This window comes from Calidris pugnax, unplaced genomic scaffold (genome assembly GCF_001431845.1).
Source record: "Calidris pugnax isolate Ruff unplaced genomic scaffold, ASM143184v1 scaffold17, whole genome shotgun sequence".
Classification (NCBI taxonomy): Eukaryota; Metazoa; Chordata; class Aves; order Charadriiformes; family Scolopacidae; genus Calidris; species Calidris pugnax.
Genome location: NW_015090794.1, coordinates 11,954,454 through 11,973,164, shown reverse-complemented (window position 1 = coordinate 11,973,164; position 18,711 = coordinate 11,954,454). Strand labels below are relative to the sequence as shown.

General features: G+C 52.5%; 2 protein-coding genes across 3 annotated transcripts in view; one reads left to right on the top strand and one right to left on the bottom strand.

Moving 5' to 3' along the window:
- The window catches only part of RHBDF1 (rhomboid 5 homolog 1 (Drosophila)), a 52,545-nt gene extending 37,530 nt beyond the window's left edge, over positions 1–15,015 (top strand). The window contains exons 1-16 of one of the 2 annotated variants that reach the window (XM_014936562.1): positions 38–1,429; positions 1,516–1,729; positions 3,451–3,657; positions 4,352–4,474; positions 4,608–4,768; positions 7,365–7,616; positions 8,238–8,349; positions 9,221–9,295; positions 9,867–10,028; positions 10,214–10,314; positions 10,995–11,058; positions 11,482–11,576; positions 12,489–12,564; positions 13,042–13,142; positions 13,410–13,563; positions 14,257–15,015. In XM_014936562.1, coding sequence (XP_014792048.1) covers positions 1,637–1,729; positions 3,451–3,657; positions 4,352–4,474; positions 4,608–4,768; positions 7,365–7,616; positions 8,238–8,349; positions 9,221–9,295; positions 9,867–10,028; positions 10,214–10,314; positions 10,995–11,058; positions 11,482–11,576; positions 12,489–12,564; positions 13,042–13,142; positions 13,410–13,563; positions 14,257–14,676 — 2,196 coding nt within the window. In that variant the 5' untranslated portion in view covers positions 38–1,429; positions 1,516–1,636 and the 3' untranslated portion in view covers positions 14,677–15,015. Of the gene's footprint in view, positions 1–37; positions 1,430–1,515; positions 1,730–3,450; positions 3,658–4,351; positions 4,475–4,607; positions 4,769–7,364; positions 7,617–8,237; positions 8,350–9,220; positions 9,296–9,866; positions 10,029–10,213; positions 10,315–10,994; positions 11,059–11,481; positions 11,577–12,488; positions 12,565–13,041; positions 13,143–13,409; positions 13,564–14,256 lie in introns of those variants that run through there. The other variant, XM_014936563.1, reaches the window with a different exon arrangement.
- Positions 15,016–15,139: 124 nt separating this feature from the next.
- SNRNP25 (small nuclear ribonucleoprotein, U11/U12 25kDa subunit) overlaps positions 15,140–18,711 on the bottom strand; it is a 4,042-nt gene continuing 470 nt past the window's right edge. Inside the window, exons 2-6 of the mRNA XM_014936213.1 lie at positions 18,556–18,646; positions 18,360–18,465; positions 17,719–17,793; positions 16,504–16,566; positions 15,140–15,354 (exon numbers count right to left, since the gene is read on the bottom strand). Coding sequence (XP_014791699.1) covers positions 16,512–16,566; positions 17,719–17,793; positions 18,360–18,465; positions 18,556–18,646 — 327 coding nt within the window. The 3' untranslated portion in view covers positions 15,140–15,354; positions 16,504–16,511. The remainder of the gene's footprint in view (positions 15,355–16,503; positions 16,567–17,718; positions 17,794–18,359; positions 18,466–18,555; positions 18,647–18,711) is intronic.

The window sequence follows — 18,711 nt, the reverse complement described above, 5'->3', positions numbered from 1 at the left end:
GTTACCTCTGTGCTAAAGGCTTGGTTTGGGTCTCAGGCCAGGTGCTGGCCCAGGGCCTGTCCTCTCTGAATGGAGATGAAGATTGTGGTGATGAGGTGTTGGTCTGTGGGAGCAGAGCAGGGCTCTGAGACGTGCTACCTGCTCCATCTCCGAGGTCTGGGCCCTCTTGACTTGCTGGAGTCATTTGGAGACATTTGGGTCAGCGAGATCTAGCAATGGTCCATGTGACCTCAGGCCTGCCAAAGGGTCTGTTCTGGGACGCTGGGAGATCGGGGAAGGCTGAGGGCAATGTGTGATGGTTTGCATCTGGAGGTTTTAACTGGAAAAGCTGTGGGTTTCAAATTCACATCTTTTCACGTGGTGGCAGAACACCTTCACCTGATGGCTAATGATATTTTCTCCCTGGGAGGGTGCAAAATACAGGAGTAGTGTCCTGTCTCCAGTGCACTGACTCAGTTCCCCGTGTGACCTAATTCTAGATGTAACCCAGCCTTTACGCCAGTGTGTTTTGATACTCCCTTTGTGACCTGTGAGGTCTTGCTTCTCAGCAGCTGGAAATCCTGCTGCTGAGCAGGGGGTCTGAGGCCAGGGTTTCAGGTCTGGCTTAAAAGGGCTTTCAGGTTTTGACACCTAGGCCAGCCAACTGTAGGCTCACAGAGCTTGTCACCTTCTGAAGAAGGTTTAACCACAGCAGGAAAGGCTTGGCAGGGCCACAATCATCTTTGTAGGTTTAGGGTACCAGCTGTCCTACAGGATTTGAAGTAGGTTGTTGGTCTGACTCATCCCTACCCCTCTCCACCTTCCTTGGGATTTTGCTTCTGATCCACTGCTCTTTGGTGACAGCAGCCACTTGGCAGCAAACCTGCCTCATGGTTGCAACCTCGTGCTCCTACATCTGCAACCAGCAGCTTAGAACTGTGTGTATCTGCCTTAGCAGAGAGAGGACCACGGTAAACATTTGCCATTGATGTTACCTTTGAGGAGGACAGAAATCCTGCTGCATGAGATGGAGGAGTTAGGGATACCCTGGGAGGGTGGGAGGAGGCTGGGAGAGAACAGTGATTTTGGGTGGCCCTTGGGAGAAGCTACAGAGCCAGGGAACAGTACAATCCCACAACGGGGATCTAGACCTGGCCTGAGGATGGTAAGTGTTTTCAATAGAGGGTTTTTAAAGGCAAAAAAACACCTTTCACCAAGTTCTTTTCTGAATTTCTGTTCCATCTCTTTTTCTTTCTTTAAAAAAACCAACTCGGAACAAACTGTCCTTCACACACAGTGAATCTCTCCTGTCATTTTTCTTCTGTCTTAAGAGACAGAGGGCTGATGATGGTTGAATATTTCTGGCCAGCATCTGTCAGGTTGCTAAAACCAGCTGAGGACAGGCTGCAAGGTGCTCGTGGGGAAGAGTTCTGCCCGTCTTTGAACAGAGGTGGGGTGGAAGTGACCACCAGGGGTTTTGCCTTTTCACGTGCATAGTCCAAGCAACCATAATGCTTCTTTGCTGGCATCTTTCAGAGGCACAGCAGACTGGTTTGGGGTGAGCAAAGACAGCGACGCGACTCAGAAATGGCAGAGAAAGAGCCTCCGCCACTGCAGCCTGCGCTACGGGAAGCTGAAACCTCAGGTCATCCGGGAAATGGACTTGCCCAGTCAGGACAATATTTCTCTAACAAGCACAGAGACTCCTCCTCCGCTCTATGTCGGACCCTGCCAGCTGGGCATGCAAAAGGTGGGTAACCTGGGACAGAGTCAAGGCCATCGTGAGTTTCCTGCACTGTGTCTTTATCACTTTGGCAGCTCTGACCTATCAGTTCTGCCTGGACGTGCCCGGGCTCTGTGCTCAGACACTTTTCAAGTCTCAGATGCAGTTTGTCAGACTCCCTCCTTCAGCCACCTCTCTCTGATCTGGCTGGCCTGGATCCCTCAGCTGTTTTGGTGACAGGCTCAGGGCCGTGTTTGTCACGTTGTGACTATGGTGGTGATTAGATGTGTGCAGCATGGCCAAGAGCTCTCAGCTTGGGCTTTTTGCTGCCATTTTGCAAGGACAACATTCTGTTGTAGACAGAGTGGACAGTATCCTGGACCCAAATAGAGTAACAGGCCTGGTGTCACTCAGGACACTTGCCTAATGGATCCTTGTCCCAAGCAGAGCTACTGTCCTCATAGAAACCTCGTTATGTTTTAGGACTCTGAAAAGTGTCTCTTGCATCAGAATTACTACAGCTCTGCTCACAAGTCCCCAGAAATGGGTTTGAGTGCCTGCAAAGGGCGTCTGGTAGCCCCCTACTCGCTACCTTCAAGTGTCACCCCAGGGGACAAGACCCAGTCAAGCTCATCCTGGTCCCAACTAACCCACAATATCCCAGCTTTTCCCTTTGCTCCATTCAGCGATAGCAGTGGGTGTGATTGATTGATTCCTGTGCATTAGTGAGTATGGCTGCAACGTGGGCAAGTGGGGAAACAAATTCCTTCCAAAGCAGTTTAGTCTGTGACCTGAAGCCTGGCTGCATCACTGAAGCAGAGGAGAATAACGTGCATCTTGTGATCAAGTTTCACCTTATAAAGTGTCTTGCAGTTAGTCTGTGTTCACAGGAGACTCAGAAATACCGTTGGGCTCTGTGTGGGCTACATTAAATCAGAACATGGTATCAGTAGGTGTAAACCCATAAAGCTTCCTGTTGAGTGTGCAACTGTGGATTAAAAGAAGCTCGTAAAACATCAGGGTAAAGTATGGAAGCCTTTTGGAAACCACAGCTGTGATGATGTAAGGACAGAGGCAAGGTTTGTAGCTGAAGGCAATATTTTCATTAGCTTGGTTTGTGTGTTTGGAAGAAGTGAGAGCTTTGGCCTCAAGAGTCCCAAAGAAGGGCTTGCAGCTCCCGGAAGCCTGCCTGCCTTTTCCAGCTGTTTTAACTTTATTAATGGAAGTAGATGTAAATATACAGTTAAGCTTCAACAGGATACTGTTTAAGTCCTGGGCTGTCTAGTATCAGAAAGGAAACTAGTTGGAGAAAGAGCACGGCTGTTTTCTGGGATTTCTCAGACTCCTGTTCAGACAGCACATTCTCCGACTGTAGAGCTCACTGGCACAGGAGATGAATGAAACCAAGAGCTTAGGAAGGGCTGAAGGAGGTTTGGAGTCTCCTGTGAAAATCAGGAACATTTGGGGTGAAAATAGTCAATCCCAACAAAAGAAAAAGAAAAAAAAAAAAAGGCAAGGGGAGAGGTTCAATGACTTAGGTTTGAGGCTTGCGACTAAGTCTTAGCTTGCAACCAGGTATCCATATCTCCCTCTTGTAGAATTGCTTGTGGGTCTGTCCAGCCTGGTTCTTGGTGAGTCCCAGGAGCCAGGCCACTGTCATGGCCGTGAGATGTTTGCTTGGAGGGAGGAGAGTTCGGGAGGGAAGGGTTTGTCCACTAAACAGATTGATGGGCTGCTTCTCTCTGCAGATCATCGACCCCTTGGCCCGCGGCCGAGCCTTTCGTATGGCTGACGACAACGATGGCTGCAGCATCCCCCACACACCCATCACGCCGGGCGCCACCTCGCTCTGCTCCTTCACCAGCTCGCGCTCAGGGTTCAATCGCCTCCCGCGACGGCGGAAACGGGAGTCTGTTGCCAAAATGAGTTTCCGAGCAGCTGCGGCTCTGGTGAAGGTACTGTCTGTGGAAGGAGAGGGACCAGTCTGGCAGCAGGATGGGGCTCTGCCCTCAGAGAAGGGTGAGAGGGAAGGAGGTGTTGAGCAGAGAGGATGGGGAGAGCAGTGGTGGAGGGGAAGAAACCAAGCCATATCCTGTTTGTTTCAGCCATGTGTCCAGGAAGCAGGATTTGTAAGAAGCAGGGATGATGGCTAGGTTTTGGTACAGGTCTTGCTTTCCCTTTATTGGCCTGGGGGCTTTACCAGCAGCCTCAGAGAGTTCCAAGCTCAGGAAATTCAGGCTGCCTGGACCGCTGGGCAGTCCATCTGTACCTGGTCAGCAGTTGTGGAAGAGCAGAAGTACCTGAGGCTCTTACTATGCAAGTCTCTTCATCCTGCCACGTGTCTGCTTTCCTGGGCCCAGTGACCTTTCTGCTGTGTCCAGCACCACCCATGATTGTGGTCATGAGACATTGTACAATATGCAGTTGAGGAGCACGTTGGAAGCCTCACCTGCATGGGAGATGGGATTAGAAGTGGGGTAACATTTGTGAGTCTCATCAGGAAAGTGTCACACATCAGCGGGTCTGCTGAAAGCAGAAGCATGAACCAGCTCAGCATTTGGGCTCCCTGTGCGCCAGCTGGGGTGGCCCTGCATCTGCCTGGGGTTCAGGTGTCTGGCAGTGACTCGCTGGTGCTTTCTCTGGCTACAGGGCCGCTCTGTGAAGGACAGCACCCTGAGGAGAGCTCAGCGGCGCAGCTTCACCCCAGCAAGTTTCCTGGAGGAGGACACGGTGGATTTTCCAGATGAGCTCGACACTTCTTTCTTTGCTCGGGTGAGTGGCAGGGCTGTGGCCCCCAGGGCAGGACTCTGGGGATGTTGCAGAGAGCAGCGCTGCTTTCTGCTGGGGCTGGTGTCTCAAATGTGGTTCTGGCTTCTTCTGATGGGACTTCTGTTTCTCTGCCCAGGAAGGAGTCCTTCATGAGGAGCTCTCTACTTATCCGGATGAAGTGTTCGAGTCGCCATCAGAAGCTGCAATCAAAGAGGCTGAGGTGAAACCTCTGGATCAGACAGATCTCACAGGAGGTGCCTTGGACAAAAGCGAGCTTGAAAGAAGCCACTTGTTGCTGTGAGTATCTTCCAGGAAGCTGTCAAAGCCTAACCTGGGATGCCCAACCCATTCAGAGCAGGATGTCCTGCACGGAGGAAGCCAGGATCTGAGTGCTGTGAGCGCTTGGTGCAGAGCTCAAAGAGCAGTGCAGCAATGGGTTTTTCTTTAAACTTAGCTTAAGACCTCCTGCCCCAGCTACCCATGAAAGGTGACTCTGAGGCCACCTCTGCAGGCTCTCCAGTGACTTCCAGCCCCACCTGATGTGTTTTGGAGACTGTATCATGTCTTGAGGAAACAAAAAACACTTTAACTCAGCTGTGGGGATGCTGGGGGCCCAGCCTTTGGCTATGGAGAATGTAGCAAAGATGAGAAGGCTGTTGCCATTGCCACAGTCACCAGGAACTGTTGTCGCGCTCCAAGGGGCTGCGTGAAGCATTGCTGAGTGTCGAGCTGGGCTACATTCCTCACTTGAAACGAGAGAAAGGTGTGGCACTGATGCTGAGAACCCTACAAATATGTGGGTGGTACTGCACTGTGTGCCTAGATTTTTTCCACCTGAGTAACTGGTACTGAGTAATTGCTCTGTGTCGTTTCCGAGTCAGGTCTAGATTAGCTGGCATCTCACCCCAGCAGAGAGCTCCCCTGGGTGTGAACAGGGAGCAGACAGGGAGGTCCTTGTTGTGGTTCTGCTGCTCACGGCCCATCTTGCTGTGTTGGCGCTTTCCCTTCAAGTGTTTCCAAGAACTTGACTCAGTCTTAACATAAGGGGAAGCAGCAAATGGTGGGAGTTTGTTGTCACTCCGCTGAGACGGTCTCAGTCTTCTTGGATCCATTTGGATGTCCTTAAACAGTTTTATTCATTGAGGAAAATGCTTTTCTTTCACAGTTCAGAGACCTGTTATCAGAACCATAGTCGGCTGTCCTTTTAGGTGGCCAGGTGTTTATTTTGGCACAGGCTGATAGCCTGGCACTGGAAGTATTGGGAAACAATGCGTCCGTAACACAGAAACTACTTGAACTCTCGGGGCAAGAGCGGGCTGCAGTGGAGTCTGCACTTTCTGCTGGAGAAGGACTTCCCAAGGGGAAGTTGGGACTTTCAGCTTTATAAAAATGCACCTTCTACAAGGTGCAATACTGACAACAGCTGAAGTTTCACAGCAGTGTTTTTGGCTAAAGAGGTTCAGATTCTCCCTCATTCTTGTCCATTCTTCAGAGCTGTCATGATCTCTCCAAGATGCTCTGGTGATCTTTCAGAAAAAATTCTGTCAGCTGGTTTCTCTGCCCACTTCTGACGACACTTACCTTTGCGCAGAGGAGTCCATTTAGGAAGCCAGAGGAGATAAATCAGACCAGAGCGTGTCAGGGATGTGCCTGCTATATGCTAGGCAGTGGTGCAGCATGTGACAGTGTCACTCGCTTGGTCTGGGAAGCAGCTGGGATTCCTGCTCTTCTCCTTTGTGCGATTTGGTGGCCATGGGGGTTTGACTTGCCGGTCCAGTCACAGTAAAGTGCTTTAAGGGTAGGGATTTCCACTGCTGGGCTAAACTACTCCATCTCACAGCAGAGAGCACAGCAAGAGGAATAAAGGAGAGGAGGCCACAGATATACATGAGGCTGCAGATGTGCCCGGCTGCAGCCTCCACATTTTAGGCTGTTGCTGAAACACTTCTTTAAAGCCTTGAGAGTCCCTCATCAGTGGGGCTTAGTTTGGCGCAGATGCCTTGTGCCACCTTCTGCATGTAGTCCTGTGTCATCTGGCACTGTGTAACCCTTTGAAGCTTCTACTTCTTGTCTTCCATCAACTGCTGCTCAGCCCAGCTGTGGTGGGACAGAGAAGGTCTGTTGCCACCAAAGACCTGGGAGGGTGTTATGGTTTGAGAAAACCCATAACAATCCATTGTTGTTTAGACAATTATTCTATCACTCAATGACCCCTCCCCACCCAGGAAGGGGAATCGGGGAACACAAGGAAACATGAGGGTTGAAATATAAATAGATTTAATAGACTAAAACGAAATAGTTAACAATACTAAAGAACCAGTATTAATCCCGATACTGATATAAGATACAGGAGTTACACTCAGCCAGTTATATCAGTAGGAAGCCGTGCACTCCCCGCAGGGACAGCAAATGGCAGACACTGCCAGCGCAACGGCTTCAGGAGGAAGGGAAGGCCTCAGGGCTCCGGCACCGGGGCAAGGAACTGTCTGGAAAGGGCTCAGGGGTCTGGCACCGGGGCAAGGCGTTGTCTGGACCAACCGCCATCAAGGGAGAGCCCACTATGCAGCACATTTTTCTAATTTATATTGAATGTGACGTTCATGGCATGAAATAATCCTGTTGGCCAGCCTGGGTCAAATGCCCAGGCCTTGCTCCTCCTTGTCCCTGCACCTGGCAAGGCTCAAAAACACTAAGACCTTGAATCCTACAGAGCCTGGCTGGCTATAAAGTAAATATTTTCAAAAATTCAGACACTAGAGTCTTCTAGAAGTGCAATTTTCCCCAGCATTAGAAGAAAAGTTAGTCCTGTGTCTCTCAACCCAGGACAGAGGGGCTGGTCCCCATTGCTGTGCCACGTGGAAGGTAACCCCTGCTGTCCCTCTTTTCGTTTCAGCCCACTGGAGCGAGGCTGGAGGAAGCAGAAAGATGGGGCCCTGTCACAGCCCAAGGTCCGCTTGCGGCAGGAGGTGGTGAGTGTCAGCCCGCAGAAGCGCGGCCAGCGCATCGCCGTCCCCGTCAGGAAGCTCTTTGCCAAGGAGAAGAGGCCGTATGGCTTGGGGATGGTGGGGAAGCTGACGAACCGAACCTACCGCAAGCGCATCGACAGCTACGTCAAGCGGCAGATTGAGGACATGGATGATCACAGGTGAGAGCTGTGGTCACAGAAGGGTGCCCAACAGAGCTAGGGAGTGAGCGATTGCTGTCACCCCTTGGGAACTCAGGTCACTGCCTTGGGGTAGTTGGGTGAAACCAGCTGTGAAGACCCCTTAGTCTGTACCCCTGAAGTACAGTGCGAACTGGAGCAGAGAGCAGCATGTTAGCATCACTGGGAGCTCACCCTGCTCCTCATGTTGCTTTGGGTGTCTGTGTTTCAGCTACCTGGAGAGACTGCAGATCTCTGCCCCACCACCACTGTCCTGTGATGAACAGGAGGGCTGAGGTATCCCTGCCTCTCATCATTCCCCAAAAGTCATTATTTCAGACACACAGCACACACTGGCACCGGGTTTGTGTATTCTCATGGATGTTTTTTTGGGAAAGTGTGGCTTGCCCGTTGTAATGGGGCAGTCATAGTAAACAGGCTCTGTCTGCCAGCAAGACCTGTCATTGCCTCCAGTCTTGCACATCCCTCGATGGTCCTGGCCCTGTGTCCCAGATTCTGCCGAGGTGCCTGAGGGAAAAACAGCAGCTTTTCTCCTGTGTTCTGTGAATAGATTTAATGTGCCTGGGTTTCTGCCTCTGATCTTCTCCCTTTCCCTCCATCTAGGCCTTTCTTCACTTACTGGGTCACCTTTGTGCATTCACTCATCACCATCCTCGCTGTGTGCATCTACGGCATTGCCCCTGTGGGGTTCTCACAGCATGAAACTGTTGATTCAGTAAGTAAATCCCCCTGACTTACCTGGAGTGTGATTGTCTTCAGCTGCTGGCTCTTGTGTTGTGGTCTTCAGCATATTGGCTACTTGTCTGAGGGCCTTGATGGTTGGATGCTGGGTGTCCAGCCTTGGGTGGGTGCCTGCAGCACCTCCATGAGCCCCTGTTCTCCTGCTCTCCCTCCTGTGGCCACATTGCTCTTGATATCAAAATATAGCCAGCACAAAGCACAGTGGGGTCTTTGCAGGCTCTACTTGTCTGTGCCGGGAGCCCTTTCAAACAACTTGTTCCCCTCCTGGTGGAGACCAGAAGGATGTTCATGGCAGGGAAATATTTCAAACTGAGTTAAGATTTTGCAACCGCTGCAGAATTTTGCTTTTGCCAGGACCAAAACTGATCTGTTTGACTTTGAGAGGTGATTTTGAAGCTGTTTGTAGCCTCCCCATGTGTTGTTAAAGCTCTCTGGGCTACATATCTCTACAGCTCCATGCAGGGGGTGTCCCGTGGAGCTTCTCACCTACGTGTCTCACAGCTTTCAGAGTGCTGTCACCAGCACCTGAGCCCACGCTGCCAGTAAGTGCTGCTTATGCTTCTGAGCTGTGTGAAGCTTTTTGCAGGTTCTCAAGCCTCCCATGGTCTCCAGGCCTTGGGATTTCTTAGAAGTTGAAGCAGATGGAGATAAACTTTTAAAATGAAATCTTAAGATGAAGGTGTCTGTGTCTTGATGGGGCTGTATCTGTGATTCTACAAAAGACCAGTCTGAGAGAGTTGTGGGGGTTTCTGTTCATCCTGGGTGCTGTTTCACCAGCCCCAGCTGCTTTCCCTGCTGACTCTTTGGGCAGGAGCTCACGGGGCTCTCGCTTTCTCTCCTTGCAGGTCTTGAGAAACAGAGGGGTTTATGAAAACGTCAAATACGTTCAGCAGGAAAACTTCTGGATCGGACCCAGCTCAGTGAGTGCCGTTGCCTGGGACGGTTGTGGGCTGAGGAGAGACTGCCCTGCAGCCATGCCACCCTGGGGACAGAGCCCCTCTGCTGCTTGGAGCTTGGTGCTACCAACTGCTGTTGGTTGGAGTTCTCCATGGGGTCTGCCATCACTGGCAGGGTGCAGGGGTGCTTCTGGCCCCAGCCACCTGCAGAGTGGGCTACCTGGAGGCTGGGGTGGATCTTGGGGCTCCTGCTTTGCACCTTGTTCTTAGGAAGCCAAGAGTGGGGCTAGAGAAGATGCAGGAGGTGTACGGTGTATGACAGCTTTCCTGATGCCGTTCCTCCTGGGAAAGGCTGTCGTGTCTGAAAGTTTCCTGGCCACAGTGCTGGCCTTTCTGGGGCCGTGGGCAAGGAAATCCTAAACTTTGTGCTGGGCTTGCCTTCCTGAAGTGAAATACTGAGAGTGTGCCTGATGTGTGTTGGGCTTCGTCGTGCAGGACTTGTCCCTGGTCCCTTGAGCCCTGATAGGGGTACCCCTCGCAGTTCCCCCAGCTTGCTCTGCTCCTTGGCTGAGCTGAGTGTTTCCATCTCTGCCAGGAGGCCCTGATCCACCTGGGGGCCAAGTTCTCGCCGTGCATGAGGCAGGACCAGCAGGTGCACAGCTTCATCAGCGCCAAGCGGGAGAAGGAGAAGCACTCTGCTTGCTGCGTGCGGAACGACAAGTCGGGCTGCGTGCAGACGTCAGAGGAGGAGTGCTCAGTGAGTGTGGGGGCCCCTTCCCATGCTGTCCCTGCAGGCTCAGGGCCACTTCTGTTGATGCTTTTCCCACCTTGGGCTTCACGGAGTGCTCAGTGAGTGTGGGGGCCCCTTCCCGTGCTGTCCCTGCCCTGTTGATGCTTTCCCCACCTTGGGCTTCACAGTGACACCTCTCCTCTCTCCTGCAGTCCACCCTGGCTGTGTGGGTGAAGTGGCCCCATCACCCCAGCACACCAATGCTGGCAGGAAACAAGAGGCAATTTGGGTCTGTTTGTCATCAGGACCCCAGGTAGGTCCTGCCTATCCCTGGCAGAGGGGACAGGGCTGCTGTGATGGTAGAGTCAGAGAGGCATGGAGTCCCAGGCCAGCTGATTGCTCTGGAGACCAGGGGATATAGGGGTAGTGATGTCCCTACTTGCCCCAACGGCTGCAAGGGAGGCAGAGCGTGATCACACTTCTGCTTGCCCCTGGCCTCCATTGTTGTTGGCTGCCCACCTGCACAGCTGTGGGTGCCTTCCTCATCCCTCTCCCCCTCCTCACCTCCTCCTCGCACAGGCTCCCTTCTTGGGGTACAAGCAGTCCCGTTCCCAGCACACCTCTGCCCCAGAGCCCTGCCAGCTCTGTGTGCCACGGGACACCTCTGCCCTCCCTCACCATGGGGTGACCTAGAGCTGGGACCATCTGAGTGCCCACCTTTGGGGTTGTGTCCCCCTGGAAAGGAGGCAGTGAGTCGCTGGGCAGCTGCCTTTGGGAAGCGTGATCTCTGCTCACTGGGAGGAGGCTGTGGCTTTGATCAGCTCAGCCTTAGCTCATCTGACATAGCGTGTCACCAGCCCCTTGCCAGGGACAGAGGGGAGCTGTGGGACCACAGCCTGGGGTCAGGGACAGAGTGGTGGCTCCCTGGGGGGATCCTGCCTGGTACTGGGGAAAGTTATTTCTCAGGCAGATCTCTGCTTTCTGTTGCTGCAGGGTGTGTGAGCAGCCAGCCTCCATGGAGCCGCATGAGTGGCCAGATGACATCACCAAGTGGCCGGTGAGCATTGCTGGTGGCACAGAGCCTGTGTGGGCAGCTGGAAAATGGCATTTGCATCCCACTGTGCAGAGCCACAGCTGTGTTGGTGGAATGGGGGGGGTCAAGGCATCCGTGGCTTTGTCTAGTCAAGGCTCAAAGCCCTCCAACGACAGAAGTTCCCCTGTGCCAACTAAAGCCCTAGGCCCTGCCAGGGTAACAGGGCAATAGAGAACCACTCATCCTTGGGGCTGTTTTCATCCCTCAGCAGAGAGAAGGTGTTGGTTGAGGCTTAGGCATATGGGGTGTCAGGCACCCTCCTGCTGTCAGAGGGAGGCCAAGGGAGGCCCTCCTCTGTGCATCTGGCTTCCTCCCATGGGGCTGTTTCGGCTTTACTCAGGCAGCAAGCAAAGCCATGGCTGACTGCAGCCTGTTGTGATTTTCCAGATCTGCACAAAAAACAGTGCTGGGAATTACACCAACCACCTTCACATGGACTGCGTGATAACAGGCCGGCCCTGCTGCATTGGGACCAAAGGAAGGTAATGAGCTTTACCTGGATGGAGAGGGGCTAGGTGTTAAGGACACAGGGGACCCTTTTCAAGCTGTAGACACAGCCATTTGTCCTCCTTGTCCTTCCCACATGCAGCCCAGAGCCCTGCTGGGGAGTTGGACAGGGAGCCATGACAGGTCTCCCAGACGGAGTAGGACTCTGGGATGAGCAGAGATAACAGCCAGCCTGAGTCTTTGACATGACAGGGTATCTTGCTCAACCGGTGCTGCAGTTTGGAGGGACTCAGATCCCAAAGGATTAAATACTTCTGCTGGGGAGTTCTGCAGTTTTACTTGGGAATGGCCAGCTTGGTCCTGACAGGCTACATTGGCCCCAGCCTGGACTCCCTGAGCACTCGAGGAGATGTCAGGAAATGACCTGCTCTGGGTTTACCGAGGAGGATGCTGCTGATCTTCCTCATGTTGGTCCTCGGCTTAAGTAGTTGCCCAGTGCTTGGCTTTCACTGCAGGGGAGAAAACTCAGTACTGCCCCAAGGAGTTTCTCTGTCCCTGAAAGCCACGACCAGGACGCTCTTGGCCTGGCCCACCCTTTCCACTCTGTTGGCTACAGAGGCACAGACACACAGCTCTCCCAAGCTCTGGTAGTGCTTGTTTCAGAGCCCCTGTGTGCAAGGTGTTAGTGTGTGGAAGGGACTCAGCCTTGGCTGTGGGAGAGAAGCCAGAGGGGGGTGAGGAGAGTGGCACTGGGCTCAGTGGGAATGTATTGGTGCATGTGCTCTTGAGACACTGCAGCACATCAGGGGCAGCTGAAGGCATCAGTTCTCACGGGCAGATTTGGGATGAGACAAGGGGGAGCGGGTGGCCTGGGAGGACACAGGCAGATCCGTCGTGCCTTCCACGTGTGACTTGTTCCTTGTTTTGACTACTTATGCTTCCTCCAGGTGTGAAATAACCTCCCGGGAGTATTGTGAATTTATGCGGGGCTATTTCCACGAGGAGGCAACCCTCTGCTCTCAGGTGAGTGCGGAGCTGGGGGGCTGTATGGCTGCCTCTTCCCCTTAACAGCGTGGCAAGATCTGAAGACGACTGGTGTGGTGTAGGTGGGAATCCTGTGTCCTGTCCCACCCTGAGCCCGGGGAAAGCTGCTGATCCAGACTGTAGTGGCAGAGCTGGCTGCATCTGTCCCTCTTTGGAGACCAGTTGGGCTGACAGCTGTGAAAGCCCAACACAGGACCACTGTGGAAGCAGCGGGTGAATGCCATCTTCCTGGCGAGCAAACACCCATGTCTCAGTTGTGTGTTGGGGTAAAGAATGAGGGCATAAAGCTGCCACAGGGAATGGGTAGGGTCATGGGGAACTTGGTGTTGGAGACAAGGGGTGGGACTTGATGCAGAGGGAGGAGAGCCCCTCTTTCAGAGCTCCCTACAGCCTCTGCCCTGGCCCTGCTAAGGGGCCATGCTGGCTGCACGCCTCACAGCCCCACTTCTGCCCTAGGTGCACTGCATGGACGATGTCTGTGGACTCCTCCCTTTCCTGAATCCAGAAGTCCCTGACCAGTTCTACCGCCTCTGGCTCTCGCTTTTCCTCCATGCTGGGTGAGCACAGGCATAAAACTTCCACTGTCTGGGTGGGGGAACCCTGAACCCTGGGATTGCTGAGGCTTGTTCTGGCAATCCCTTCCCTGGGGGACACGGGGGTGCTGAGCTGTTGTCCCTGCTGGGGTTTACCATACTGTGTTTGCTGGGAGGGATGGTAGAGACGTGGCCAAGGCCAGACAAGGACCTCTCCAGCAAGACTTGGTGCAGAACACAGGGGTGACTTCAGTGGCTGCTGCTTCAGCTCCTGTACTCTGAACTTGGCAGGATCCTGCACTGTCTGGTTTCAGTCTGTTTCCAAATGACGATCCTGCGGGACCTAGAGAAGCTGGCAGGATGGCATCGCATCTCTATCATCTACCTGCTCAGTGGCATCACTGGGAACCTTGCCAGTGCAATATTTCTACCCTACAGAGCAGAGGTGGGTCTCCTGCAGACTAGGGTCCTGGTAACTCGCCCTGAACACAAGCCTTCTCTACACACCTGTGCCTCCCCGGCAGAGACACCAGAGCTGGGCTCGTCTCTGCAGCACGTGCTTTGTGCAGATTTGTAGCTAGAAGATGGCACCAGACCATCATCTGGCTGCTGAGCAGTAACATTCCCAGACTACCCTAGGCTTTCCAAGTCCCTGCTGCGGTCTGCCTGCAGTAAGAAGGCTGCCTCCTGTGATGAATAGGGGGTTTATCCAAGAGGCTGGGAATTGAAAGCCATAGCTGATGCCAGAGACCCTCCACAGAGCAAAGAGCAGAGCTCACTTTTCTCCCAGACTATCCAGGACTGTCTTCCAGGTCCTTCAATAAGGAAAAGTACATGGTGGGGGCGGGGGGGGGACCCAGGAAATCGCCTTCAAGGCCTTCTCCCCTCTGGCGACTTAAACCAGATCTGCCCTCCTTAAAGTCTCTTCTGGTGATCGCCGGCATCACATCTACTTTGATCCTAAATCAAACCAAGCCCCTTTACTCCTTGAACCCTGTGATGAAGTTGGAGGCTGTGGCATCTCCTTCCTGAGAAATGCAGAACAAGGAATTGAATGCTAAATAACTAATGCCTGGAGCTGGCTGCAGGAGCCAGATGGAATGTGCCTGATGTTACCTGTGATCCTCTTCTTCTGCAGGTTGGCCCTGCAGGATCCCAGTTTGGGATTCTGGCCTGTCTCTTTGTGGAGCTCTTCCAGAGTTGGCAAATCCTGGCACGCCCATGGAGGGCTTTCTTCAAGCTGCTGGCAGTGGTGCTCTTTCTTTTTGCCTTTGGCCTCCTGCCTTGGATTGATAATTTTGCTCACATTTCAGGATTTATCAGTGGTTTCTTCCTCTCCTTTGCCTTCCTGCCCTACATTAGCTTTGGGAAGTTTGATTTATATAGGAAGCGATGCCAAATTATAGTTTTCCAGCTCATCTTCATTGCACTCTTCTCAGGACTTGTGATTCTGTTCTATTTCTACCCCATCAAGTGCGAGTGGTGCGAGTTCCTCACTTGTATACCCTTCACAGACAAATTCTGCGAGAAATACGACCTGGACGCGCAGCTCCACTGAAAGGCAAAGACTGGCTTCTCGAGCAGGCACTGGAGAGGGACTGTCTTTGCATTTGCTGTGCCAGTTCCATATGGACAAAGCCTCTAATCCCATGACACTTCTAACCCTGCCCGTGGTTAATTTAAACTGTCTCCTTAGCACTTGGCAGGCATGTTTTGCCTTATCTCAGAAGACTCTGAAAAATGGAACGTTTGTGCCTTGTTCAATTGTATTGAACCTTTTCTGCTGCCATTATTTTTATTACACTAGTTTCAATACTACATTTTTAACCAGAGTTGTTTACTACTGCTAAGGTGGTGATTAAACGGTAAGGTAGCGTTTTAGCTACTGTTAATTGTTCTGCATAGTCTATGGCTACATTCTTTACTTCATCTCACCTATGCTGTTTCACATGCCAGTAGAATCAACCCTTTTCTAGCACCCAAAACAGTCAGACACAGATTTACAGCTGGAAACCAGGGCCTTAAAAGTCTTAGAAAACTAGAGGGTCTCTTTAATCACTGCAAATGCATTCCCCAAACAGCTCAGAGGCCGACGCTTCAAATAGCAACTGCAAAAAACATGTGAGAATGTCCATTCAACTGGAGTTTGTTTCTCTCTGAAATGTTGCAACCTTTTCCTCCGGGGAAGTGCTGAATCCACAGTCGGGCCTTGATAGGGCTGGGTTCTCTGCTCTCTCTGTTAAAGAAATGAAACATTTGGCAGTGACAATAGTTTCCACATGCTGGGCTCCCTTATCACCCCATTACTGGGCCTGGACGGGCTGGGGGGTTTGGCCAGTGCCACAGGTGACTGCTGGCCACAGGCTCTGTGGGGCAAACTGCTTCTGTCATGGCACACGTTTTATGGCACTGGATGCTGCAAATGTGGCAGTGTTGAAAGAAGAAAATAAAAGTTCCTGTGGTCACAAAGCAACAGTTTCTAACCCAGCTCCCTGGAGCCGCAAAACAAAAACCCAAGTGTTTGGAAAAGCTGTTATTACCACTGCTCTTCAGACACTGTGATTGTGTTTTTGGATGTGGAGGAGAAGCAGGCGTAATTTTAAACTTACTAAGGCTGAGAATCTTGGCCACATCTTGTGTTTGTGTGCACAACTTCCTAAAAATAGCAGTGTAATACCAGAATTACCTCTACAGAGGTTACAAACAGGTAAATATAGATGCTACTCGTGCTTCCTGTGCTGGAAGTGTTCTTAAATGTAGTGGTTGCACGGAAATATCCTGACCAAAAGTTGTCTAGTGTTGTGTCTTGTCTCCTGAGAACAATGAATTGGTTGAACTCAAGTTTCTATAAACCAGAAAATGGAGAAACTGGGAGTCAAAAACTACAGGATAAGTAAGCTAAGGTCCCTTTTCCTTACTCCTTAGAGCTTGCAGTAACAGATTAAAGTGGCTCCAAATACACCCACTGTGGAAGAGCAAAGAACATGCTGCATTTGCCTAGGAGCCTAAAAGCAAGTGAGTTCCTAGAAGCAATCACAGCAGCCAGCAAAGGAACACTGCATTTAACGAGTCTCAAGACACTGGGAGAAGATTTGGAGTCTAAACATGAAGTAGGGTTAGAGATGCACCAAGATACTGCTGCTGCTCCTCGTGTATGTTAACTGAAGTAGCTGAATTACCATTCCTTGCCCTGAGAGAAGCACAAACACCACGACCAGGCTATGGAAACAGCCCACAGCCAGGGCACAAGCCTAAGGCAGACATGAGCATTCAGAAATGCTCCACTACGCAGCGGAGAGCGGCAACACCAGCTGCCGTGAGCCTGAACACCAAGGGCTGGGGAAGAGGAAGAACTGGTAGCTCTCAGTGGATATTCAGGACTTACCTGCCAGGTTACTTTCGAAGCTTCTTTATGAAGCTGACCTCATCCCGGTTTCTGATGCCGTACCTGAAGAGAGAGTTACACTGTTAGAGGCCAGCTTCCCAGGAACCACAGCCTTTGAAATCCTACAGCCTCCTCTTTCCCATGGGGAGACGGACTCCTACGATCGCGTGCTGTGCTCTAATGCAGGACAAATTAAAATTCTCACTTGTGTATGCAAAACACGCTGCCAGCACTGGAGGATCCGAGCAGCTGCCTTTTTAACTGCAACACCCCCTTAAAGGCAACATCTATCACCTATGGCTGTCTTTTGAAGACAGGTTTGATTAGGGCCATCTCACTACATCAGACAAACTGTAAGCAACAGCTAGAGGGCTCAGGAGCACCTCCTGCCTCCTTGCCCTGAAAACGAGTGTGAAAACGTGGGAGTCATTTGTCAGTGTTGTTAACAGATTATCACTGGCTAAGCAAGTCCAGAGCCCAACATGCTTCTTATTGGTTTGCTCTTTCCTTGCCATTCTTCCACCCTCCTTTCTACCTCAGCAGCTCTGCAAGGGTGACCGAGCACTGGAAGGTATTGGCCACAAAGGTTGTGCAGTCTACCTTAGAAATATTCAAAACCCACCTGGACACAGCCCTGAGCAACCATCTCTAGCTGACCCTACTTATGCAGAGGGTGGGACTAGATGCTTTCCAGAGGTCCCTTCCACCACATAATGTGTCCTGACCCCATCCTCTGCTGAGCAGCTGTTCCCTAAGTGCTCCCATTTTCCCTGAAGATGAACTAATGTGCTCCATGTGCACAATGCCATCCCTGGCCTTCTCTGTGTTCTACTCCCCCCATGCTCATGCTTCTTCTCACTGATCTTGTTCCTGCAGGGTCCCTCAGGTACAAGCTTAGTAACCATAACCTATTCTGCAGGAGTTTGGCATAGATGGCCAAGGGGCAACATCTCTTGAGTGCTTTGGTGTGGTCCAAATTGGATGAACACACTCGGCACAGGATGGTTGTGGCTGAGGAACTACCCAAGGCCCCCTGTGTCCTGCAGATGGGCTCTCAGTCTGCCAGGGCAGAGCCTGTCCCACCTTCCACCCTGGTTCAAGTGCGGGACCTCTCTGAGGCAGGGCCCAAAGTCCCAAGCTAGCCCTGCCAGCGCGGATGCCACCTGGATCCTCGGGGAGGACCCTCCACCCCCCGGGACACCCTGGATCACTCACTCTCTCAGCTTCTTCCTGTCATCCGCCAGCTTCTCTCCACCGTAGGTTAAGTGGTACGTCCTCCATATGTACTTCCTAGGGGAAAAACACTTAGTGGAAGCTGGTGAAGGGCCTGGAGAACAAATCGTACGAAGAGTGATTGAAGGAGCTGGGACTGTTTAGTTTGAGGAAGAGGAGACTGAGGGGTGACCTCACTGCTCCCTACAACTGCTTGAAAGGACATTGTAGAGAGGTTGGTGCTGGTCTCACAGGTAATTAGTGACAGAACGAGAGGGAACGGATTCAAGCTGCAACAGAGTAGGTTTAGGCTGGACATTAGGAAAAAGTTCTTTGCAGAAAGAGTGGTCAGACCCTGGAAGAGGCTGCCCAGGAAGGGAACTGAGTCACCATCCTTGGATGAGTTTAAGAGCCATTTAGATGTGGTGCTGGCGGATATGGTGCAGGGGGAAACTTTGTATGGTAGGGTAGATGGTTGGACTCGATGATCCCAGGGGTCTTTTCCAACCTGGATGACTCTATGATTAGGAAGAAGCGGGCAGGCCCGTTTCCCCCTAGGCCATAGGAGAGCGGTGAAGATGGGGGCTCGCAGCCCGCCCCCCCGCCCCGGTCCCGGTGCCGGTCCCGGTGCCGGTGCCGCTCACCAGCTGAGGTGCTGGACGCCGCCCTGCCGTGCCTGCCGCAGCTGGACGTGCCGCCGCAGGGCCTTCTTCAGCTCCAGCACCGAGGCGTTCTGCACCACCACCACGGCTGGAAGAGAAGGGGGGGAGAGCCCCGGTCAGCGCCCCGCCGCTCCTCTCCGACCCGGCCCTGCCCGCCCCGCCCGGCCCCGGGACGCACGCATGGTCTCGCCGTCCGCCTTGCAGACTCGCACCGTCATGGCCTGCCCGTACTCCAGCGCCACCTGCGACCCGATCTCCTCCGCCGTCACCTACGGGCGAGACGGCCTGGCTCTCAGACCCTTCCACCGCCCCTTCCCCGTGCCCGTCCCCCGCC